We start from the raw sequence: 26,085 nt of genomic DNA on the forward strand, positions 1-26,085 counted from the left end.
TCATACAGCTCGGAACAGTATCTTGTGTTGTGAAAGTTTTTTTTTTTTTTTTACAAACATGTTAATCAAATTAGCACAAGTTACACAAGAATCAGGTGCCACATTCCAAGCTCAGCGATGAACAAGATAAACCATCTCGGCATTAAACTTTACATTTTATCTGTGGATATCTCCTGCTCATTTAGCCATCTGGGCCACACAGGTGTATCTCATGATTTATGCACCATGATACTGAGCAAGGTGAGGATGGTACAGGAAAAAAGAGAGAAAGCTCCTAAAGGAACAATGTGAGAGATGTGTGGTCGGGGATGAAAAAGCTCAGAGACTTTGAGGTGAGGAGGGAGCGGATTTATGGGAGGCTGGACTAAGCCAATTAACCTTAAAAGAGCACCACCATTACATCGGGATACGCTGAGACCTCATCTGCCTCACCCTCCTTGAGGGGACTGGGGACTAGAAGTAGCTGGATAAGCTGAATTTGAAGAAGGCTAAAAAGCTCCAGTGTCATGGGAAATGTTTCAGCAAGAACTGGAGAATGCATCCTCCACAACCTCCTGGATCAGAACGTCCCCCACCTCACTCCAGAGAAATCATTTGTGATACCTGCATACTCCAAGTCACAGTTTGAGGGAGCGGAGAGGTCTCAGCTCTCTCATTTACCTTACCGCATGCCTCACTGCATTCTTTGTCAGTGTGACCCTACTGCAGGTAAAGAGATGGACACTAAAAGACAACTTGAATACGGCACAATAAAGAGGAAAAATGTAACAAAACAAGAAGTAGCTTCAGCTACTTGTAATAATGCACAAATCTGGGCATATGATAAACTGCAATTCCCCACATGATGCGAGTCCGGTCTCTCTATTGGCTACTTGAGTTTTAGCTCTCTCCTGTGGCAGATATTAGTCGATGGAGGCTGGTGATGTTAAAAACACTGCAAGAACTGACCATGTATCCCTAAAAGTAACAACTCAACCCAAAAACATCCACAGAAATGTATGTGTTTGAGTCAGTATTGACAAAACTAAATATTGCTTCGGGTCCCAATTTGATCAGGAGCAGTTGAGCTGTGGATTATTGACCACGTGACAATCAGACAACAGCAGCACAGGAGCACCACAGGGGACTGATTCTCACAGTTTCTCTTCACTTTTATACCTCGGTATGATTCAGAGTCCTCTCGTCCTCTCTGGAAACTCTCAGCTGACTCCACGGTGGTGGGCTTTGTCACCGATGAAGAACAGGGTGGCAACAGAGAACTGGAGACAATCATCTCATCTTAAATGTAAAAAACATGATGTGAAAAATAAAAAAAGAATTAAATTAGGTCATTTACTCAGCTACTCCATTGTTTTAGCGGTTGACATTTGAAAGCCATACCACTGCAGTCTGAATCAGCTGAAAGAAACGTCGCTCTATGAATACAATTGAGACCCACATTGTAGTCTGACACGACTTTGAAGAACAAAAACAGAATAAAGTTAGCATTTTGAAAAAATTACCAGGAGTCAAAGCTGTTGAAAAGCTATCTGTTTTTTTATACGACACAAGAGTGACATTTCGGAAAACAGAAAAGAAAACCCAACAACAAATAAATAAATAAAACACATGCATTTTGGAGGGAATAAAAATTGGGTCGAGGTGACGGAGGAAAAAAGAGGGAACACACACTTTGGAATACATGAACACATCATCCTCCTTTCAGTGACCTTTTAATCTTAGTGACATTTTATTCTAATACATGAATTCATAAATATAATCTTCTCTCACCATATTGCCTATCTATACAATTCTCATACATCTAGCTATACATCTACTGCAGCATATTGCATATCTCAAATAGAGGTGGGGTAATCAATAAGTAATTTAATACTCGAGCTTCCTTAAAAAGGAAGGCGTTACAACTGAAAGAGCATAAGAAGGGTGATGAAGACAAAGCGGAGAAAGAGATAAACACTGAGGTTTCTTTGATCTCATCTCAAACAACCACAGAAACACTCTGCAGTGTTTTGACATTGACATCTTGGTGTGATATGTGCAGTTGTTTGGATGGCTGTACGATGACCTTTGTGTGTGCTTTATATGATGCTCTGTGTGAGTGCATATAAGTCCACCTGAGGTCTACCTGGTTGGGATTTCAGAGATTGTGACACAACTCCAGTAGGTAACGGGTCAGCGCTTTTCGTCAGAATGACAAGTGCTCAAAGTTATACACTACATCAATTTTAAATACTTTGCTTGCCACAGTACCTTATTTTCTAATATCTTGCTACGCTCAAGCAGACCTGGGTCAAATAATTGCTGGGTTTTAATAACTGAACACTGCCTCAATCACAACTATATCATGTGTTCACCAGATGAGTCAGGCATCCTGCTTCAGTGTACTAGTGTACAAGTATATGCTGCACTTACTCAGTTATATTCTGGGTGGAGGTTTTTTAAAACTACATTCAATATTGTTGCTTTTGGCCCATACCCCTAGACTCATCCCAAAGAATAGCACAAGCAAATAACTGTATTTTTCTTTCAGAGTGAATGGTGGTGCTGGTGCTTCTTTGAGACTCAAACAAATGATAGTCTGTTTACATGGTAACAAGCAAGCAATTAGCCCTGCCACACAACACTCAAACAAAGGCTTGTACCAGAGAGCCTGATGGAACTGAATGTTTATGAGCTGATTATGTTGTAAATAGGCCAAAATGTCTGGTTCAAAAGCAAAGCCCATCCAAATAACGGCATTGTGTTTAAGTTATCAAGAAGTTAGACCCTCTCTGTGTTAGGAAGTTTCTCTCGACTTTCGGTAACCATGTAAACAGACCTTGCAGATAGTGAGAAGGTGTTTCACTGTGTTTACTGTCCTGATCTCATATATTAAGTTTGAGTCAGTTAAATACAGTTTTTACATCATTTCAAAAGTTTCTGATTTTCAGTTTCACAAGTAAGCGTTCACTTCAGTGATGCATCTTTCCATGTATGATTAGCATCAGAGAAGATATACGAAGGAATGGAAATGCCATACGGACAATTTACACCATTACAGACAAACACTATTTGATCCAGGTCAGCACTCAGTACGCTTTAGCCCTTTCATGTGTTCGTAGGAAGTCAAAACAGCCCACTGAGAGGAGCCGATGCTTTCACTGCCATGCTAACACATGTATACTCAGCAGCAGTTACATCTTCTTTTTATGTCAAAGAGACCTTTTGTCAGTTTTCAGACAAGCCAGGCTCGTCACTTGTCCTCGTCTCCCTCTTTCTCACCAATGGAGACGGGCGAGTAAACACAAACAAACAAACAAAAACAAAAAAAATCACACACCTTTAAATTTTTCACGAACCACCAAATTTGCTAAAGATGGAAAGAGGTTGATGCTACTGTTACCAATGGATATTAAAAAAAGAGAAAAGACTAGCTGTACAAAGTTCAGTTCTTCAGAGTTTGCCATGTGTCCAGTACTGACTGTATTGTTCTGCACAAAGGTTGCGGGCACATTAGGTCAAGCAAGCCCTGTTTAATCAAATTCAACATAACCTTAGTTATTTTCAGGCCTGTCTCTCTAATGGCTTCCTGAATATTGTGTGATGAAGGTTCAAATACAAAGCCCAGGATACCACATCTTTTGAGGCCAAATCCTGGTTGTGCTAAAAGCTAAACCCCTTGTGATTACTGTTAAAACCCGTCAAAGAGCAATCGTATCCTGTGCAAAAAGGGTGCCAAAACCCAGAGGCGACCATAATCTATTGAGAAATGACTTGTTCCAAGCAGCCAAATCTGAGAAGAAATGTGAAAGTACAGACGACTGAAAGAGAGAGAATTTAAGAGTAGTTTCACAGGGCATGTGTTGAGACTTCTCTCTCTTTTCTGTTCAAGGTCCAGAAATGCAAAGTTTTACACTTCCATAACAGACAGGCAACAGGTGTTTCATCTTTTTTTCCTGCAGGTTGTATCTGTTGGCTGATTGCTGCTTTTCATGCTGAAGCCTGTCATATCACTGTCTCCTTCTGCACCTCTCGCCCTTCCCTCTGTCCAGGGGTTGGACAAGAAGCCACGGGCATCAATGCCATAGAAGTGACGACCATCTTTACCCCGGGCAGAACGCTTAGACTGGTCTAGAGAACCTGTGCTGTTACATTTCTTCACCAGTGTAGGTACCAGGGAGCCCGGCGTGAGCAATGATGTCAGGGAGAGACTGTTCACCGTTTCTGACAAGTGTTCACTGTTGTGGGCCTGGCGGACGCTCTCCGTCCCTGTCTCCATGCCCACCTCCTCATCTGAAGGGTCCATGGAGTCCTGTTGGGGGCAGCTGGGGCTGGTGCTGCCTTCTCCACTGCTCTGGCTCCTCTGGTGCCTTCGTGTAGCTTGGAGGGTGAGAGTCGGAGTGCGTCTCTTTAGCAAAGACTGGCGCTGGTCGGCCGAGGGTGGTCCCCGAGGGTGTAAGGGGTAGGTGGAACTGGGGCAGAGGAGAGGCAAGGGGAGACCCAGGTCTTGAGCTGGAGAAACGCTGAAGCTGAATCCTTCTTCTAGTGTGGTCTGCAGGCTGCCCTCTGAACTGCCTGTGGCCAAGGACGAGTCACTGTGGGACGGATGCTGGACAGAGAGAACGATCACTTAAATCTAATACTTGAAATCATCTCCACAATAAAAAATGTAATTTCTTTACTGTATTTTAGATCATACCAACGAATAAAAGGGGAAAAAAAGAATGAATGAATAAACCTGATATCAAAACTTTTCTACACCTTGTTTCCCCCCACAATTTAGATGCTGTGAATAAAGTGTTTTTTGTTCTTTTTTTTTTCCATAGCAGCTGAAATAAATGATGAGAAAAATATGTTACATTTTCTATTCTGGGTGTTCAGCTTTTCCTCTCATGCAGAAACAAAAAAAAGGCAAAATTAAAAAAAAGGGCAATGAACCCTGGGGAAATAAAATAGGATTTCCTAGAGTTGAAAACAACTACATCTATTAACAGTAAATGATACAAAACCAGGAAGAGTCTGTCATCCAACCACATGTTCAACTAAAAGTGGTACTGATCCCATCCACGACTGGTTCGCATTACTCAAACAAACAGTAACAACAAGACATGGGAAAAACCTCATGTATTCTTCTAACTTGATGTATTGCCTAAACTTGTTTTACTATCACTATGACAGGTATGTCGGAAAGGTGTTGTGAAGAACACAGGTGAGATATGTCAGAATGACCAAGTGCTGTCATATTAACGGATTGACAGGAAGCCAGTAATGTTACATATCCCCCCATATCAAAAAGGGATTTACTCTCATACTGTCAGTATACAACACCAGATTACAAAGAGTGGAACCAAAAGACAGAGGACCGGGTGGAGGAATAGAGAAAGATCACTCCAGAGGGACATAGAAGAAACAGAAGAAAAGCAACATGAGGGAATGTGAAGAGCCTGAGCCAAGAACAACAGTGTGCACAGCGTCAGTATGTGACGCTCAGGGCTGGCTAGGCTAATTAGCTGAGTGCCGCAGAGCATTACTGTAGCAGCTGAGGATCACAGAGGCACTCAGGCAAAAGCTAAACAAACCGAGCAGGTACGGGAGAGAGGAAGTATCTGTTTCCATGGTTACAAAAGGAAAAAATGGACTAAAAAAGGGAGCTTTTTATTCTTGTTTGTTTCATGCAGAAGCCAACAGAGGGGAGGCGTTCATTCCGGTATGGAAAGACTTTGATTATGCCTAAAGGAACTTACCTAAAGTTTCCAACTACAGTACAGCATCAGTGGAAAGTTACACGTGTGTTTTGCAGTACATATTTTGCTTCTTAATGACAGACCACACATGAAGTTGATGCTATACATCTAACTACGTCACATCCACTGAAGTGTTGATTTCTTCTCAAGTCAAATGCTTTTTTGTCAACAGCTGTAATAATGCCAATAAATAAATGCTTTGTGTTAGTGATTAATGTTTTTGTTCCGTGTCTTGCCATTTACGAAGGTACTCTGCAGTATCAGGCTTCCAGATCAACCCATTTAGGCTCACATGGCTTTTCTATGTTATATCTTACTTGAGTAGATCTCTCTGTGTGTATGCATTTGAATGATGACAACTTTGATTCACTGAATTATGTAAGAGATGAATCCATTCATCTGACCATGATACCTGAGAGCTCAGAGGCCTGCTGTTTGCTCCAGGTGAGCGAAGGGAGGCCCAGGAGGCTGGGGAGGCCAGCCTGGAATGCCTTCTGTCTCCTGGGCTGACACTGTCCCCAGGACTATCTGTATGAGCTGCAGCAGCAGGATGAAAGAAGTCTGCAGGTAGGTGAAATATGGGTGGAGGCACCCCACTAATACCACTGCAACTTCCTCCATTGTCATCTGAAACAAGATTGTTATAGTTTAGAACAGCTTTGTCATTTCTAGGGTTCGAGTATTTGTTTACTTTTGTGATTTTACATTACTACTAAAACATAATATGAGGGGGCGTTCACCAAAATTGCCAAAACGTCAGAGATTTTAGAATTGCTGCACAATCGCTGCATGTAGAGTAGGGACCAATCCAATCAAATATTGGTATCAGGCTCCAACAACATGTATCGGATATCAAACAGATGTCACCAAACTGTGCCCCTATCTGCATATGGATCCAAACTCCATATTCTGATGTTGTTACTGATCATAAAAGGCCTACATGATCTAAGGAAATTTCAGCCTAGCCAAGATATTCCTGGAGAATAACTTGGAGAATGAGTTAATAATTAGTTATACATTAGGTAACTTAGTAAATTACCCATGTGTCACATTTGCATTTATTCATTTGTCTCCAGGCATACTTCAATTTCTCAGAGTTTGGACTTGCTGTACAGGCAGAGCTTGCCACTGTGAATCCACTGATAGAAGGAGAAAGCCTGTGTCACGCCGCGGTGAGGTCTTTTGTTTTTTAGCCTGTCTTGTCTCGTCATTTCCTGTTTTATTTTGAAGGATTAACAGGTCACTTGCCCCTCCTCATGTGTCACAAGTCTGATTGTCTTCTCTGATCCCAGAGTGTTTCCACCTGTTCCCCATTTCCCTCCATGTGTTATAGTCTGCGTCTCCCTCTGTCCCGTGCCAGTGTGTTCGTTACAATCCTTGTGAGAGTACGATCATCTGAGCCTTTCACGATATTCACAGCCTTGAATCCAAGTCCATGCGAGAAAGAGTTTCCCTCCATCAGAGTGGTTTTGTTACCTTTTGATTCCTAGTCATAGTCTAGCTTCGTCTAATCTCATAGCTTGTTTTGTTTCCTCCATAAGGAGTGACCTTGTTTGATAAAGTTTCATAGTTCCTCCGTTTAAGGAATGGTTGCGATTTTGTAATTTTTCATAGTGCCTCCGTTTAGTGGAGAGATTTTTGTTTTTGGTAACTTTTCATAGTGCCCCCGTTTACAGGAGAGAGTTTAATTTCTTATTGCCTCTTTAGAAGAGTGCTTCTTTTAACTTTTATAGCTCTTTCAGTTTTCCTCCTGGAGTGGAGTGAATATTATTTTGATCAGTTTTATAATCGCGCTGCCCTCATTGTAGTTATTGAGGGAAGTGTGTTAGTCTTCCATAGCCTATTGACTTCTCTGACCTGGAGACATATAAGTGGTTTAATAAATAAACTAACTTATTCCGAAAAACCCTGCGCCTGTGTCCTGTTGGTTTCTGACAACCTGCTACAGAGTGTCAGTCTACAAACTCAGCATGTCCTTTATTTCTGATAATCTAGAAAAAACATGCTGTATGTTGGGCAAACAAAGCAAGAAGTAGAAGTTTTGTTGCACTGTTAACAAATTGAAAGAGAATTCTGCTAATTCTTGCTTATACTTCCCAGAGGATCTTGAACTCCAACAGATTACAAAAGGCTAAACTGATTAAATCAAGTTTCTGTGTTTTAACTTAAGGTTTAAGTGATCTGTCAACCATTGCATTCAACACAGAATCCCAACATCTTTGGGAACAGGGTGGTATTTCATCTGTAATGAGACTGTGCATATGAACTGCATAATATGAAAGCTACCCTCAGGTATTTCAATAAAACAAACACATTTCAGTGTTTGTTTGTTTTTTGTTTTTTTACCAAAATGCAGAGCATCTCTTTAGGTTCAGTGAAATGCGTCTTTTAAATGCTTGATTATTCTCAGCATTGTGAGATGCTGGAATGTATCACATCTTGGGTAATAGGCAGGGTACAACCTAGACAGATTGCCAGTCCATTACATAAGCAACACTGAGAGACTGACAACCACATCATGCTCACTCTTGGTGCAAATTTAGAATCCGTCAATACAGTGTGTGGTGGACCCACACTGAGAGGCTCCAAAAGTCTAATTAAGTGCCTCCTATTCAAATGTATTCAGATATTTGCAAAATTGACTTGTATGCAGAAATCTGCTTTGTTTATGATCATATTTGCTGGTCAGCTTTGGTATTCTACTTCCCCCATCTTTTGTTTACACACAAAAACTGTCACTGACTCAAGGTGTCCAGATCAGCCAGAAACCAGCAGCAGTGAATGGAATATCAACACATCAGGGGTTTATCTGTTCCTTAGTGGCTCCTTAGCTGCTTAATCTAACAGAGAAATGGTTTCCAAAAGAGAAAGTAGTTTAACGATATAATCGGAGGAAATGCAATACGATGCCAGTTTCCTATTCTGTTTCTTGCAACACTCTGTGTTCTTTCATTGTCATCAGTGAGATAAGAAAAAGACAAAAGTTGTCTGTAAAAAGAATTGTCTGTAAATTCTACTGTTTTCCAATATAACAGGGAGACAAACACCACAGAGTAAACATGTAACTCCTCTCTGATATACTAATGATGAGCAAGGGGTCTGTTTACCTGTATCTGAATACGTTTTAAAGAATAAGTTAGTTTTATTGTTTCAACATTTTATTTGTGAGTCATAAAATTATTTTTTCAGACCAAATCAGGGCATAATTAGAGTAAGAAGTTCAGTCTGTCTCCTGCAGCTCCTGAGCACCAGCTCTGTGGGACTTCTACTTCTTGATTTTTTACTCCCTGGAACATTTAAACCTAATGTGCCGATAAAAATACCAGAAAATGACCAGGACAAACATTTCACGAGTAATTGAAATATGCTACTTTTCTCTTGGCTTGTTATACTCTAAAAGCTACCTCTTGTTTCAACAGCTGATTGAGAAAGAACAGGAGCAGGATTTTCAGCTTATATGGCAACAAACGGGGTATTCCTATAAAACAATATCCTCTCTGTCCTTGTACATATTGTATGTCCGTCAGAGAAACATTCAGGCTCCCTGGGCAGAACAGGGGCTTTATCAAATCATCCATTGCATTTGGGATCGGGTGGCGGTAACCTTTTACTTCTCCAGGTTACTGCTTTGTCCTGGAAATGACTTGTAACATTGAACTTCACTTTCTTAAATGATCATGCTTTGTCTTCTGGGCAAATGAGGTGGAGCCACATTTTAATGTTACATTTGCCAACAGCAACAGTTTAGTCAGCCTTCAATACAGTTCAGAAACTGTGGTTTCAGCTTAAAAGTGCCATTGAATTGGGCAGAAAGGCCGTCCCTGTCCCAGTGCACACGCATAGAAGGGGAACCTACTTATTGACTGAAGTATGTCTGGCTCTGCAAATATGTGGACAGTGAAGACACTGCTGCTTTCTATTTAGAACATCAACAGTAGGAACAAATGAAACATTTTAAATAAGACATGTTTCGTGTATTATTTTGTGTTCAGTTTTGTCGATCTGTTTTCTGTTTGTTGTTGCTGAGCTACCCTTGTGCTCTTGCTTTTATTATTGCATTTTGTCTGACAAATTTTCTTTGCCAACACGTCACACACTGATGATGGTTCAGAAACTCCTGGTGTCAGATTTGTACTCACTAAGTTCCACTCATACTGTAATTATTTTAAGTACTGGCAATTGATCTACAGTGAAGTGCCTGTTACTAGGTGATGACTTACGATAGCAGCTTATGTTAGTTGGACATGCTTGGCAGAGCTGGTCACCAGACTTCGAAACAAGAGAGCTGCTTTAAAGAGTCCTGATGCCAAATGTTACCTAATTGTCCATCGCTTTCATATTTTTCTTCTCTGTTGCTGTTTAGTGAACCTTGCTTTCCAACGGTTTAGTTTTAGGCATGGAACTATGGTGTTTGGTTAAGGTAAACATTGTGGATATCAGTTTGAATACAACTTTTTATTGTCGAAAGCTTCTCCTCCTTTTGTAAGTCACCACAGTAAAGCTCATTTTGTCTTATAAGCCTAAACTAAGGGCTCCTGACCAAGTGTCAGTTCATAACAAGTATGAAGTGAGCCAAGTTCTGAATGTACAATAATGTACTTGTACAATGATAATTAGTATAAAAATTTGATGATTTATGGACAAGTATGTCACAAACAAGTTAACAGTGGCAGTACCCTAATAATGAAACACTCCATCTTTTAAGTTGTGTCACCAGTGCATTTACTCTGCTACCTTTGCTACGTGCAGGACTTTGCTGCTCCAGTAAGGGAGGATTCGAATGGAGATGGATCCTCTCTTCAAACTGTTCTTGAACGCCACACTCACTTCCTGTGTTGGAAGGATGAAGCCCTCTGAAGCCTCCCTGTGTGGGCAACTCCTCTGAACTACGGGAGTCACTGCTGCCCCTCTGAGAGCAAGATGGGAGAATTAGGAGAGAAATTGAAGACAAAGAAATGAGTGAACAAGGTGAGAGGAGATAGAGATGCAGCAAGAGTAGTCACAGCATCCAGGTGTGCCGATGTTCACTGGAGCAGGGAAGATATCAAACTGAAGCGTTTCATTTCCCCTTGTCATAATGGAAATCAATTTGTTTCCATTTTCAAAAAGCTCTCTCATCATGCACCTTCCTTTATCCATCTATACAAGTCTGATTTGAAATTGCACATGGTAACAAGAAAATAATGGCAGTCTTCAAAGTGTCAAATTGCTTGGTTGTTGTTGGTTGTAAACAGGATCAAATGAACTGTTCGTCCATATCGCTGTAATAAAACAGGCCAGGTGGAACCACTGTGAACTGAAAGCACAGTGTTCAATAGAAGATGGAAATATGAAAGACACACAGTCTAGCACCAACATATTCCAGTACACTGGCATTGTGTGTTGGCTGTTTAATCATGTAGTAAAGCATGTCAAAAGTTAATGATGATTAGGAAGATAGAGGAAGTGGGGTGATATAGCATGTGGCTCCTCAAGGTCCTAAAAATATCAAATCAAGGCTAATGTTCTTTTTTTTTTACACTTATAAGGCTTTGATGTCAGAAATTATTTTTTTTTTCATGTATGACTGTTTCAAATGTACATACACTGTGCACGGGGCTCCGTGATTAGTATAGTAATAACATTAATCGTATATCATAAGAATTAGAATAATATAACTACAATTCCAGAAAAGTTGGGACATTGCGTAAAATGTAAATAAAAACAGAATATAATGATCTGCAAATCTAACAAGTTGATATTTTAATCACAACATAACTTAGACAACATTTAATATTGTACTTTTTCATGAAAATATATCAGTGCATCTTGCATTTGATGGCAGCAACACATTTTAAGAAAAGTGGCGACAGGACCATGTTCACCGCTGAATAACATCACCTCTACCACAGACGTCTGGAAACAGAGGTGAGCAGTTGCTGGACGTTTGGGAGAGAAATATTGCCCCATTCTTGTCTGATTTAGGATTCTATAGAAGCTCAATGATCCTGGGTCTTCTTTGGTGTATTCCATGATGTGCCGAATGTTTTTCAGGCTTTTCGACCGAGTTCTGATAAGAAGCTGGCTGATCCCCTTTAGTTCAAAGAACATGCATGATTTTTCAGAGAGAATTAAAAAGTTTGAATCATCTGACCACAGCAGAGTTTTCCACTTTGTCTCAGTCCCTTTTTTTTTATTATCTTTGAAAAGAAATGACAACAGTGTTTATAAAGCATGTTCACATATGTTTTTTTTCTTTAAAAACCTGCATTTGTTGATGACAGTGATCACAGGGAAAGACTTCTGGACATGTCCATGAGCCTGTGCAGTCCATGGCAGAATCATGCCTGTTTTTAAATGCAGTGCCGCCTCTAGATTATCAAAATCTTTTGATGATAGGTTGAGAAAAATCATTCTGTAATTGCTCCACAACTTGTAGATGCAGCTTTATTTTCTCTTCTGCCTTGCTAAGGTGCTCTTTATACACAATCATGCCACTGACCTGTTGCCAATTATATAACCAAATTGGCTGCAACGTGTTCCTTTCGGTGTTTCTCTTCAGTTGTAATAATACTTCTCCTGCCTTTTGTTCCCCCTGTCCCATCTTTTGAGACATGTTGCTGCAATCAAATTTTCAAGATAAGCTGACATTTTCGAAAGAAAAATTAAAACATCTTACTTTCAGCATTTGATATATTTCTATCTTCTGTTGTGAATAAAATTATGTTTCATGAGATTTGCAAATCATTGCATTCACTTTTTATTTACATTTTACACAGCATTAAAACATCTTTGGCAGTAGTAGAAGACAGTGAGGCTGATGTTGTTTGAGGCCTGACTCTCAGTCAGTATCTCAGCTAGGTCATCCCAAAGTTTTTGATGCGGTTGAGGTCAAAGTTTTGTTGAAGTCCAACAAGTTTTCCTGCACCACATGTGCGCAGGGACAAAGTTCAATATTACTGCATTAACCTGACAAAGCTAACCTCTGGTGATTTTCACCATGCGATGCCCATATCCCAGGAATGGACCAAGTTGCTTTAGGTTCTAGGGTTAAGGTCTTGCACAAATCCTGAATTACAGCCCATCATAGACAACAAAGAATCTCAACTGTCTGTATATGGAGTGTAAGAATCCATTTTGTCATATGACATGTGTATCTTGCGTAGAAGACATTTGTACAAGTGATCTCAAAACAGTAAAAGTCTGTTTCACATGAATGAATGAGTGGGCATACCTGACTGCCTCTGACAAGCAGCTGGTAGCTGCTGTGTTCATCCAGGCTTAGGTCATCAGGTAAAGCTGGTGACGACGATTTGTCTGACAGCTGCTCTGACATCAGCGATGCCTGCTCCACCTCTGCCAGTCGGATCTGTTTCACACACGCACAACCCAGACAGTCACGGTGGGGCAAAAATGTGTTGACAGAATGTGAGGAGGGGCAGAATCGCAAATCCAGTAAGTAAATTACTTTATAGATATTTTTACTTTCTCCCAAAATCTCATGACAAAAACAACCTTTTTTTTAAAGACACGGTAACAGCAAAAGATGAAAAATGCGTTTCAGCACATATTACACAAATGAAAATGCTCCACAAAAGCTGCAGTTTTAATCCACGTTGACTTAAGACTTGTATAACGTGCGGTATGACAGCAAATACAGTTCAGCATGTGCTACAGGGTGGAGATTTTCTGTGTACTCCAAAAAAAGCAAAACCACAAAACTACATAAATAAATATCCATTCAGCACATACTAAAAGTGTAAGACAGATCAATTCACATCTGTCTGCATTATGGTGAAATTGCAGTGTGAACGGCATATAAATGTGTTTTAAGTAAGTATCATCTGGTAGTGAAAAGTGTAACTGGACCTTTAAGAGTGAACATGGCTTGATTGTACAGAGAAAATGTCACAATATTCCTTTCTTCACACCTTTCTTCACACAAGAGAAAGTATTACAGTGCAAATTCTAACAGCTAAGCTCTGCAATACTGGATATAGATATTTCCATTACGAAAACTAATTCACATTTTCACTGTATCTGGATTTTGTTTTGAGTAGACTTCAATCAGATGAAAAATTAATTTGAGGAAGATCATTTAAAGCGCATATATCCTGAAACCCTAAGGGTTCGACATTGGACTTCATCTGCTAGGCTTCGACATGTTTCACACATTATTGTCCTGATCAAAATAGTTGCAGGTCAAAGACACTCCAAGGCAGTTGGAGGTATAATTACCCACTAACTGTTGTGAAAATAGCATTACAGCAATGCATTGTCTTGACAAATTTTCGGTGCACATTTGCATTTTTGTTAACTTCAATAAGTTTAAAGGGATCATTTCTATTTATTTAGCATCTTTTTGATAAAAACTTCTCATAGAAATAACTTATACTCTATCAAACTATATTTTGATGGAGTGCTAAGCAATGCAGCCAAGAACTGAAATCTGGCTCTCTGTGCTAGTAGACATATACTTTTTTCCAACTCTCATTTAAGCAGTTTATTTTCTACAACAGTGAGCTAATATCTTTATTTCTCAATGTGACAATTATACATTGTACATGCATCACTGTCGGTCTCTGTGTAAGTGATAATTACAGTATGTAATTCAAGCAATGACAATCACTAAAACTATTTCAATCAAACTGACCTTTGACTTTTCATATGATATTGTTATTGATTAAGACTTTAAATTTATCAGTGCATTAAATCATGCTATTAAGATTTTATGGCAGTGCACCACTCGTCAGTTAAATACTAATGTCAGTAAAAAGAAATAAATCAAAGCACCAGACTCTGTGGTGAACAAAAGGATCAAAAGCCTTTATTAACATGGCTGCATGACTAAAAACAATCAACCATGTCAGTGTTCCTCAGGCTCAACAAAATGAGATGGTTATTTATAGCTCCCTTGCCTGATAGAAAGACAGAATGGGAGTTATGCCTATGTTTGAATGCCCAGCACTCACCTCTTGCGGATGACTTTTGCAGTCCTTGCAAACAGGAGAAGAGCAGTAGTGGTGAAAAACTGAACCAGAGAGGTTGTCAATCAAGTCTCCCTCCAACGAGTCCTTAATCAGCAGAGACACACTGTCCAGCCATTGGCTCTCCTGCACACACACACAAACACACACTGTTTGACCGTCTGGGTGGCTGCTAGAACAAAGCAAAAACAGCTACTTTCACAGTTCAATGGACATTTATTATCATGATATCAGGAATAAACTAGTTATTAAATATGTTTTAACAAGACAAGAGAGTAGTACCGATTGTATCGGGTAACAAAGGCTGGCATGGAATGCAATTTCCAAAATGAGGTACGATAACTTTCATGTGTCACTGCTACTGTCAAACTGCAAACACAACATTTGTCATGAAACAAGTTACCGTACTGTAACTGCCAGAAGCAAATAATGAAAACTGTGGCAAACATTCAGCAAACTTATGACTCTCAATAAGACCACTGGCACTCTGTCAAAGACTTTTTTTGTCACTTTGTTAATCTCTTACATTCTGTGGACATATTTCATCCTTTCACAAACCTCCATCTCAGCTCATGCACATCTTGTAGTCATTAACCTGCCTTGAACCAGTTGCATACATTTTGTAGGAAAAAAGCTGTCACTGATTCTATGTCAGTCTCAACCTTCTCATTTGTTTGAAATCTCAAACTCTTCTACTTTCTCTTCTTTCATGTTTCTCTTTCATCACTACTTCTTTTGCACAACACGCTGACTACATCATGGAATGTGTTGTTTAATTAAGCACCATCTGTTGAAGCCAGTGTTATTTCCAGCTGCTGTTGACAGCTGCAAGACAGATACCACTGACTTTTGCCTGCTTTAAGCCCTGCCGAAGGAGCAAAGGAATGTCAATGTGGTGAGGCTAATTGTTTGATCTATACGGGGGGAAAAAACTGTACTGATCTACATTTGGTGAGCTGTAGAGGGCTCGAACTGCCCAAAGATTTGTATTGGATAACCTGCTAAGGTTGACAGATTTCTGTGCGAGGAATGGATGTGACAAATAAATTAGATGGAAAAGAAGATGAAGTCTTAAAGCTTGACTAAAAATGAAGAGGTGCAGAAAAAACAATCTAATCAGGTATATTTTCAGTTTTCACTGTGATAACTGAAAACAGTTTTGAATGCAAATAATGATTAAATAACACCTAAGGATGTTAAAATATCGACACCTAGAGGCTAAACCAATAAAAAGAAATAGTTTTCCTCATTCATTGTTTTTACTAGAATTTCTTGCTCTTAATATGGCTTCCCTGGAGACAAGACATTTTGTCTCTCTCAAGTAATAAAAGTTACATTATTCCAGTGTATGCTCTTCTTCTCCCTCCACTCAAACTTTTAAAGTTCAGATTGCTCGTTTTTTTTTCCCATAAGTGCTCCTTCCCCGTTTTTGACCACAGCTAAGTCCCTGGCAGCACCCACCTATTCACTATGAGCATAGTATGCATTGTTTTAAGTGCTGTAAGACGCACAGTGAGGGGTGAGGCAGCTTGACTGATTGACTAGGCTGGGTTTGCTTGTGGTAAATGGTGCCCATGATCCTGTTTGATTCACTGCCATTTCCTTTCTAACTCTTAGAAGTGCCCTGTCCTTTGCCCTGTACCACACAAGATGAACAAGCAGATAATAAGACCCTCTCAACACACCAACTGTCCAGGCGTACTTGGGTGAAATGGAAGGTTTGAGTTGCATTCTTTCTTGACATAGCTGTGTCTGTGCATTTGTGATTACAGCAATGTGCCTCCCAGGAAAGGCTGTCTGAAAGTGTAAAATAATTTATCATATTAGTACATCGGTGCCCTTAAAGTTTCATACTAACTAATCACAACTTGTGTGTGTCATAACTGGTAATCCTTTTGCTAAATGGTATGTACACAAAACACCATGTTCAAGAACTTGTATTTGTACAGTAACCAGTTTTTTTGTTGGGAATGAACTTATTACACTTGTTATATTTTCTTTTTTGTCTTCTTTAGTATGGACTGACAATGGACTCTTGCAGATAAGGCATGTCGTCAATATTATAACACAGCATAGAAAAAAGGAGGACATTTTGACAGTCACTATTTTTACGAATTGTAGACCTCTTCACATGTGCTGAATATCAGTTTATACCTCAGAACTTTACCTGACAGCCTCCACAATGATCCTAAATAATCTCACAAAATGATATAATAAGTTAAACAAAAAAGAGATAATGCGACTGTCCTGTTTGTACACACAAATCCAGACAATAAGCATCAAGCTTTTATTAGGGTCTTTTCCCACGCCATGGAACCATGGAAACGAGCGATAGTTACAACACAAGTCAACAACATATGCATAGGATCTTGTGGTGACAGTTTCAGACAATATGTGATGTCCTTATGTAATGGGTCGGGACATGTTGGTTTAAGCTCTAAACAAATAGTAGTTTCTTGAAATTAATTGAGAATTAAATATGACTAAGACGCTCTGTGACACACATTCGTCTTACTGCATTAGAAATGAGGTTTTTGGACACTTAGGTGTGTTTGTAAATGTTTTATACTTCTCTAATGCTATGCTACTCTTACATACTATATATCAGTTGTAATTTTCTTAGCAGTTTTTTTTTTTTTTTTTTGCCATTCTGCGTATTTTAAACGTGTTTTGGCATCCATGTGCTCCTTGATAAAAGATAAAAAAAATCTCACTATAAATGCAAATACGAAAAGGCCCTTGGCTGAGCTTTCAATCTAGGAAAGCCATTTGCTGGTTAATCAGAATGGAGATTAGAAATAGTGTACTTTTAAAGGCACATAAAAAGAGCTCCTTCCTTTTTCACTTCCATGTCTCCTGTTACTCGTTTCCTGGTTAAAAATACCAATAGCCTTACAGACAATGAGATATAAACACAATGAGCCTGTGGTAGAGCCTGCCACCCACTCACAATTTCATTGCTTCTTCCTACCACTCCAGTGTCAGCATCTCTCACTGTTTCCCCATCCTCTGCGCACACCCCCATTGATTCAATGTCATTCTTTTAGATGGGTGACAGTGTTAATTTCCCTCCCTATGAACCGAAGGACAAAAGATTATTTAGGTTCATTAAGTTCCCACGGCATAGTTACCAACAAAACAGGGTTTGTTGCTGATGGGGAGGAATCTGATTCAAGCTTTTGTAACTATAGTTAAAAAGAATAACACATGTTTTGGGGTTGAACTGTATTCAATTGGGTTTGAATAAAACTTATTTACTTAATTTCAAAGTGCTCTTGTATATTGTCAATGAATAAACTAGACTCAATTGAATTCATTGGCATAATTTTGGAGTCTTTTGACAAAGTTACACCAGCTCTTTTAAGTCTGTGACAGTGTTAGTTGATGGAAGAGGGGGAATGAATAGTTTGGTATATCCATCCATTTTCTATACCGTCAATCCGTTAATCGGGTAGCGGGAGGGCTGGAGCCTATCCCAGCAGTCATTGGGCGAAAGGCGGGGTACACCCTGGACAGGTTGCCAGTCCATCACAGGGCCACATAGAGACAAACGAGACAAACAACCATGCACACACACACTCACTCCTAAGGACAATTTAGAGTCACCAATTAACCTAACATGCATATTTTTGGACGGTGGGAGGAAGCCGGAGAACCCGGGGAGAACCTGGAGAGAATCCACGCATACACGGGGAGAACATGCAAACTTCACACAGAAAGGCCCCAGGCGGGGATTGAACCTGGAATCCTCTTGCTGTGAGGCGACGGTGCTAACTAGTTTGGTATAAAACGTGACAATTTTGTCCATTTGAGAGGAGTGGATCAGGCATAAGTGGATATTCTCCACACAGATGAGAGGTGCGGTCCACCCTGTAGGCTACATGTTGCCTAGTCAAAGTGTGTTTAGCTAAAACAGGGCTAAACACTCACAGGGTCAGTTAGGGAAAACCAGAATGCATGCCTGCAAAATCCTAGATCAGTGTGGTAAGTGTAATTTCTTTTTTCTTACATTTTTGCATATGATATTATCAACTAATAAACTTAGTGAGACAAACGTGCTAGTAGCACTGTTAGCAAATCTTTAATACATATTGCACATAGTTGTGTTTCTGGAATGCAACAAATCTGAGTTTGTTATCAAGTTTCCTCTCTGTGTTTCTGGTTGAGCCCAAAGTAACCTTTAAGGATCCATTAAGCTGGAGAGAAAACATTAAATGAGAACAATGTGCTTAGGCTGGAATTTAGGTAATTTAGCACAGTTCAGTGGGTTTAAATGCAGAGTGTCTTAGCCAGGATAACTTAAGATGTTATAATTATAGTATTTCCACATTTAGGAGAAGGTAAAGTGGCTACGTGTGAAGCGAATGAGTTTTATGAGGAGTAAACTGATCCAAAAATAATCACCCAGTTCTGCATGTCCCCTAATCTTTACTTTTTATTTTCTTTCAGTTTTTATTCATTCAGCTCCTGTTAATCTTCTTCACCTGCATCGTGCAGCTGTTTTCTGCTAAAACACTCTGATGAAGCCATTGTACAATATCTGCCCATCAAATGACAGACAGCTAAACACTGAAACCAAATGAAAATTAAGTAAAGGGGCAGTTAGCAATTGTGAAGGTGAAGACCAAAATTTGCTTGTGCGTAACTGTACATCAGCTTTGTGATTATAGCTTCTGTTCCATGAACCCAAGCAATTACAATATTTTTTGGTAAGTTTTAAGTAAAAGCGCAGGACTAAGAGGGTTACATAGACTGAGAGAGGGAAATAGTTTCAGTATTAGGGCTTTAAAAAAAATGGGTCAAAAGGTCTCTGATCATTTGAAGACTACATCTATTTTGAATTGCACAGCTGCAGAAAGTCTGTGACTGTGTTTCAAGCTAATGTCTAATGGGATCACTTCTTACTACCGTCAGCCAACCAAACAAACTGGCAAAAAAACTTCACAATACAGTTTTTCCATGGTGCAAACACTCCTCTGGGCAGAAGAATTTGTTAATTCAACAACTTGCTCATTTATTAATATAACAATTACTTTGTCACTTTTTTAAGTAATCCTCTCCATTTTTCTTCTGTCTGCCACCCTCTGTTGTAATAATTTTTCAGTTTATTCCTTAAAAAGTTTAACATATCATTTTGGGTTTTTTTTCAGTTGTTTCTGTTTTTTTAATCAATTTGCCAGCGCACCTCTAAAAATTCTCACTGCAGGTGCAATAATTGTATACGAGTGTAGCTTGCTCTCACTTTCTGTTTGAGCTGCAGCAATCAGGCAGCTGAGGAATGAGAGCCAACACAGCAAATGCCTCCACGGATGGTATTTTTAGAACGGCGGCGACAGCAGCCATTTAATATCTTTGCAAATATGAGCACAGGGCTCCTCTGCATGGGTCTTTGCCTGATGGTTTGTGTGTTAAAGCATCTTCCTGTGAATGTTTGTAAAAGTCATCAACACCTTTTGTTTGCACAAGTAGGGCGGCAGTATTTCATGTCAATAAAAACAACTCCAGCTGCTGTGCAGTCCCATAGAGGCTGACTAGTTGGGCATCACTAACCGGTGCCACAGATGAAGTTACTGAAGTTTCGAAATTACCAGGGAAGATGTTCTTGCAATGTTTTGCTAAGCTATACAAAGTTTTGTTAATAGTTTGGCAGTTACAGCCAGTCTTTAATTTAGTTAGTTTAGTTTGGTGGAAAACAAACAGCATATCTGTACAAACACCTCATATCCTCCCAGTCACTGACTTGATCATGAACTCATCTGTATACCGGCGTATTATGGTGTAAAATGTGAAGTCCTGTCTGTCAGCTAAACCTGGGCTGATACTGGGTCATACAACAGGAAAATGATCCCATCAGAAAATCTAGAATCTGCTTGTTAACAGTGTTCATCTTAAAAAGTCTGCTTTTATGAATTTGTGGGGGCACAATAGTGCCAATGGAGCTGCCAACAGGAAAGGCACCATCAGTGCTACATACAGGTTTTACAGGCATATATGCTCCTGTCTTTTTCAGGAAAGGCCTTGAATATTTCAGCAATGCTAGACTGCATATTGCGTCTCTTCCAACAGCATGGCTTTATTGTAGATAAGTATGGGTGCTGGAGTGGCCTGTCTGGAGTCCAGATGTTTTCCCAACTGAAAAAATTTGGTGCATCATGAAACACAAAGTGCCCTAGGAAATGATTTTACAGTCATTAGAAGCAGACATACCTCTCTAGCTTAGACTAAAGTGGCATCACAATACAGCCCAGAAAATATGAAAAAAACAAGTGCGTGACCAAGTAGGTGATCTTTTAATAAAAAGAAGCGGAGGCTGTTGCTCAGTAATTGTTGATTTATTACTAATTTACTGGGTACTACAATGCACAAATAAGAACGAATGTCATGCTAAAAGGAAACTTAAATGAGCACAGTCTGAGCTGGTCAGCCTATTGCTTGCAATCCCACATCATTAACTTCTTCCTCAGTTTGTTACCAGCACTTCAGTGACTGCACTGCATTGTGAAACAATGTGTTTTTTAAAGTGATTCACTGCTGTAATGTGTGTTCATAGTATGCTCATTAACTCCAATTTTTCTTTAATATCCATGGAAATATTTAGTTAAATAAAGGACGCTTAGAATAAATAAATACATATATATATATATAAATAAATACATATATATATATATATATATATAGTGATCTTTATAAGTAGGATTGTAAAGTGGTTCAAATCATATATTTAGCTCAGGTTCTGTCTGTACAACCCTTGTCTAGGTTTTTGAAACTGAAAGTGCGGCTGTACCAGCACTGATTACGCTCTTGAATGGTTGAAAGTCCACTTACCTGAGAAGGAGAATACAGTCGACATCGATGGTGTATGTGTCCTTCATGAGCTGCATCACCTCCTCCTCCCCCGTCTCGTTGTGGTGCCATCACTACACCACTTGAACCCCCGGCTGTCCCTGATGTAATCGCACCAGATGCTGTGCTGCCCACGGCTGTCCCACTCACAGCGCTACCTGTGGCCCCAGCAATGGCTCCGATGCCCCCCATCATGCAGCAGAGGCCTCCCTGAGCCAGCTCTAGCTCAATTTCTGCGTCCATCTCCGCGTCCTCCTGCGCTTCCTTGTTGGAATCATCCAGATGCTTCATGAGCACAGCAACCACCACGTTTATCAGCACAAACTGTGCAGTGAGCACGAAGGACACAAAATACATTGGAGAGATGAACTGCAGTCCATTGTGGCAGCCATAGTCAGTGCCTGGACGGTCCTGTGGGCACTCCCTGAGGGTGTCCTGATGGAAGCGGGAGTTCAAGAAAAGGAAGAAAGAATCAAATCAAGTTTAGCCCAATGCAGGATCACATATTAAATGGCTGGATAAAATGGAGAGAAGTTGGAGAATGGTGAAAGCAAATCCTTTAATCTGAGGAGCCATATTGTTGTGAAACATTTAGCATCAGTTTATGTATCATTTATAGTAACAATGAAAGATTTGGACACAAGTAATCATGCAAAACAACTGGGTTGTTGTCTCCAAAGTTTGGCTGGTACTGTACATTAATCTGAATTTGAGAACCATTTCATAGGCAATTCTATTTTCAATGAAAAATATTTGTTCTTGCACATCTGAAGACAATTGTAATAATGTCACAAAGCACACTGTCAAATGTATTCAGTCCTGAAAACTAGCCACTTCGGTAATGATTAGCAGTTGGGTTAGGGCTTGAGGAAGACTTGGTAGAGGTGAAGATCAAATACAGTTGTAAAATTAAATCTTAATCTTTAAACTTTACTTATTCACTGCAGGCTTTGAGCGAACATTTGTTTTTCAACATCACCTTCGCTTAGAAACAAGCTCATTTCTCCCACCTAAATATTGTCAGACCCAGGAATTTGAACTGAAGTCATTCAATTACAGTCCTGCTTATTAGCTTCTTTCTGTGGTAAGATTGGTGTGTGGGTGTTTCAAAAAACAGGAATGCATGCCTATGTGTATTCCTGGAATATAATGAAGAGCTGCTTTTGGCAGATACCATTTGGAATGACCCCCATGCTGTCACCATTCAATGTAAGGACAGTGAGAACCAGCCATCTTAGATAATTAGACTGCCCAGTACATATGACATGACAGAGGTGAACATATCAACATGAATACATCCAACTGAATTCACCCAGACTGATGTACCTTCATGATGCCATTCCAATTGTCTCCAGTTGATACTTGGAAGAGTGTCAGGAAGGCCATTCCAAAGTTTTCAAATGTAGCATGGCGACTCATGCCCTCACAGGGATAGTCAGCATTGCACACTAAGTGGGGACACGATGAGGTACAAAAACATGGACAGAAAGAAGAGGCTTAGAAGGTGTTACAAGATGCTATGGACCAAGATACTAAACAGAATAGAACTGTGGCAAATCCACCTTCCAGTCAAACTAAAACAAGTTTGAACTCAGCAGTGTGACTGTGGCAGAAAATCACTCAATAAATAGATAAATAAATAATTGAATTAATAAATACAATCATGAGCTTTTTATCAGACAGTTAGCTAAAGTGCCTAAAAAGAGTAGAATTTCAAAAGAAATATTTCCAAAAGACCAACCTAGTTCTCCAAAAAGCTCCACCCCTAGAGCAGCATAGATGAAAAACAGCAGCATGAAGAGCAGACCGAGGTTTCCCACCTGACACACAAAGACAAACGTTTGTTATGTTCATTTATTAATTGAATGTTGGATAAGCAGCTGAGTAAACTTTTATGCAACTCTTCATCATAAACTAAGGTTGATTTAGCTTGATCTGAAAATAAGACAACATAATGAATCACATTTTGTTGGCAGAGTTGTTCATTTGTTCCTGCTAAAACAAACCGAACTCCCCACTGCGTCTCTCTGCTTTCTGTGCAGCTGACAATTTCAATTGAAGATTGAATATTGTTTCAATTGTTAGATAATATATATATATACATTCATATATATATATATATATATATATATACACATACATATAATATATATGGATGTGAATATAATCGTATAAAATTTCAAAACATTTACAAACAGTGATATGCAATGCAAATGGTAAAAGAACCCCTCGGAGTTCAATAGAAGGCACAAGCAGCACACCATTAGCAAAGTCACTTTACAGGGAAGCCAGTGGGGTGCTAATGAATACGTGACGTGTATAAATCTTTTCGACAGGAAAATAAACTGCCAGCAGAATAGGAAAGAATAAGATGTGTAGTCTTTATTGGAGGAGAAGAAAACAGGGGGAAAGACAGGAAATAATGAAGGAGAAAAGTGGGGAAGTAGGAGAAACCCCAAAGGTAGTTTTTCTTCTTCCCTACAGTTGTGCATGTTGATATGTTCTGTTGGATATTAAATGCCACAACCCGAAGGCCTGAAGCAGTTTGCTGTGTGTAACTCAAACCTAACCGATGTGTTGAGATCCCTCAGGCAGAGAATAAAAGTGCACAACAGGGATGAGGATGCTGTTCTGCGAGACACACATTGCTTACTGCTGTGGGAGTACCAAGGCTGGTGTGTGGGTAACTTTAGCATGCAATAACCACAGTTAGAGCCGATTTAGTTATTTGTACCTTTTGATCTCCATTGCCAACACATCTGCTCCGATCTGCAAAACTTTTTACTTTATTTTCTGACTACTGAAATTTTGACTCAGTAATCTGTGTCACGGTGGGGCATATTCTGTTACAATTGCATCTTTGGTAATGTGCCAAAGCTCACACTGACATGTGAGAGGCAATGGCACCCACTCAAAACTCTAAATAGTTCCGACTTTATAGTCGCTTTATGTCTTTTTTTGCTTACATGATCAAGACCTAAAGGTCTGACTTGAAGGAAAGTGTGATATCTAGTTAGGAAATTGCAACAGCAGTAAAGATGGGGGTTTTACAGTTTTAGACAAATAAAAACATGGTTTTTAATTAAAGAAAAATGCAATAGATGCATTGAGCTCTTTTAAACATGACAAGCAACAAACTAATAGGTGAAATGCATAGTGTCCTGACAACAGATCCAAACAAAAAAAAAGAAAAATGGCACTGTAGGACTGCTGAGCAGTACTATGAGGACCAATTGTACTATTAAGTTTTAAAATGCTAAACAATCATAAAGGCGGAATTCTCCTTGTTAGTTTCTTTCATTCAAACCATGAAATTTGGTATTTCATGGTTTGTTTATATGTTTTAACACTGCTTGTGATTTAGGATCTTCTTTGATATCTGTACTGGTTTTCAGAGCTTGCTTTTCCTTTTTAATTTCCTATCAACCGGTGATGCCCTGTGGTTGTGTGTGATATTGTAATTATCATTATTTTTTTGGCCCGACTAAAGAATCGATTAGGTAAAAATTAAAAAAATCTCGCCATTAATTCATACTACATATATAATGAAGAGCTGTTTTGAAGAGAGCAGTCAGTCCAGATCCATTAGTGTTTTTTTTCTTGTATTTCTTTGAAAAAAAATATAAGTAACTCCTGTTTTATATGATGCAGTGAGATATGTTGCACTCCAATGGGATTGTAGAGGGTGAATGATGGCATACTACTTTATCAAGAGAAAAAGGAAAGAGGCAACTTTGCATTTGGTTGTGCCCTTTTAATCTCTTTTTAAAAATCTGAGGTATCTTATCTCTGCATGTAACATTTAAAAAGTCCTGCTTTTCACTTTTCCACTGTTACTAAGGACTGCTGTAAAAGACTGAACTAATACCAGTTCCCAGCTGTGATGGCACACCAGGTGTTGTTTGACCTTGTGAGTCCATCTGATTGTCTGTTTGTCATCTGCTTGTAGAGACACATATATTTTATATAATGTGGCATCTGTTCATATCCCTGCAGCAATACTATCAGAGCCGTGCCAAATCCAGTTATGAAACTTTACAGGTATGTGGCTGAGATCAAAGGAAGTGCCAGAGCAGAAGTGAAACGTAATCCAAATCACAAGTAATTTCATCCATCCATTTTCTATACACCCAGCTGATGGATTAAGCGGGTGGGGGAGGATGGAGTCTATCCCAGCTGTCACTGGGAAAGAGGTAGGGTGCACCCTGGACAGGGTGCCAGTCCATCACAGGGCCACACAGAGACAAACAACCTTGCACACTCACATTCATTCCTAAGGACAATTTTAGAGACACCAATTAACCTGACATGCATGTTTTTGGATGGTGGGAGGAAGCCAGAGTACTCGGAGAGAAACCACGCACACACGGGGAGAACATGCAAACTCCACACAGAAAAGCCCCAGCTGGAGGTTGAATCTGGAACCCTCTCGCTGTGAGGCGAAGGTTCTAACCACCACACCACCGTGCAGCCCTTGAGTAATTTCAGTAAATTTTCATCCAGAACATAAAGATCCTCAATGTCATTTCATGTAGAAATGGGGTCACATGATA

At 39.6% G+C, this 26,085-nt stretch overlaps 1 protein-coding gene across 1 annotated transcript in view; it reads right to left on the bottom strand.

The window, feature by feature from the left end:
* Positions 1 to 1,586: 1,586 nt before the first annotated feature.
* The window catches only part of LOC140305675 (voltage-dependent T-type calcium channel subunit alpha-1I-like), a 119,164-nt gene continuing 94,665 nt past the window's right edge, over positions 1,587 to 26,085 (bottom strand). Inside the window, exons 29-36 of the mRNA XM_072384632.1 lie at positions 23,274 to 23,352; positions 22,859 to 22,980; positions 21,515 to 21,967; positions 14,675 to 14,815; positions 12,937 to 13,071; positions 10,458 to 10,632; positions 6,136 to 6,350; positions 1,587 to 4,588 (exon numbers count right to left, since the gene is read on the bottom strand). Of these exons, the coding sequence (XP_072240733.1) occupies positions 3,923 to 4,588; positions 6,136 to 6,350; positions 10,458 to 10,632; positions 12,937 to 13,071; positions 14,675 to 14,815; positions 21,515 to 21,967; positions 22,859 to 22,980; positions 23,274 to 23,352 (1,986 nt within the window). The 3' untranslated portion in view covers positions 1,587 to 3,922. The remainder of the gene's footprint in view (positions 4,589 to 6,135; positions 6,351 to 10,457; positions 10,633 to 12,936; positions 13,072 to 14,674; positions 14,816 to 21,514; positions 21,968 to 22,858; positions 22,981 to 23,273; positions 23,353 to 26,085) is intronic.

Source organism: Leuresthes tenuis, unplaced genomic scaffold (assembly GCF_036924035.1).
Source record: "Leuresthes tenuis unplaced genomic scaffold, fLeuTen1.0.hap1 SCAF_4, whole genome shotgun sequence".
NCBI lineage: Eukaryota > Metazoa > Chordata > Actinopteri > Atheriniformes > Atherinopsidae > Leuresthes > Leuresthes tenuis.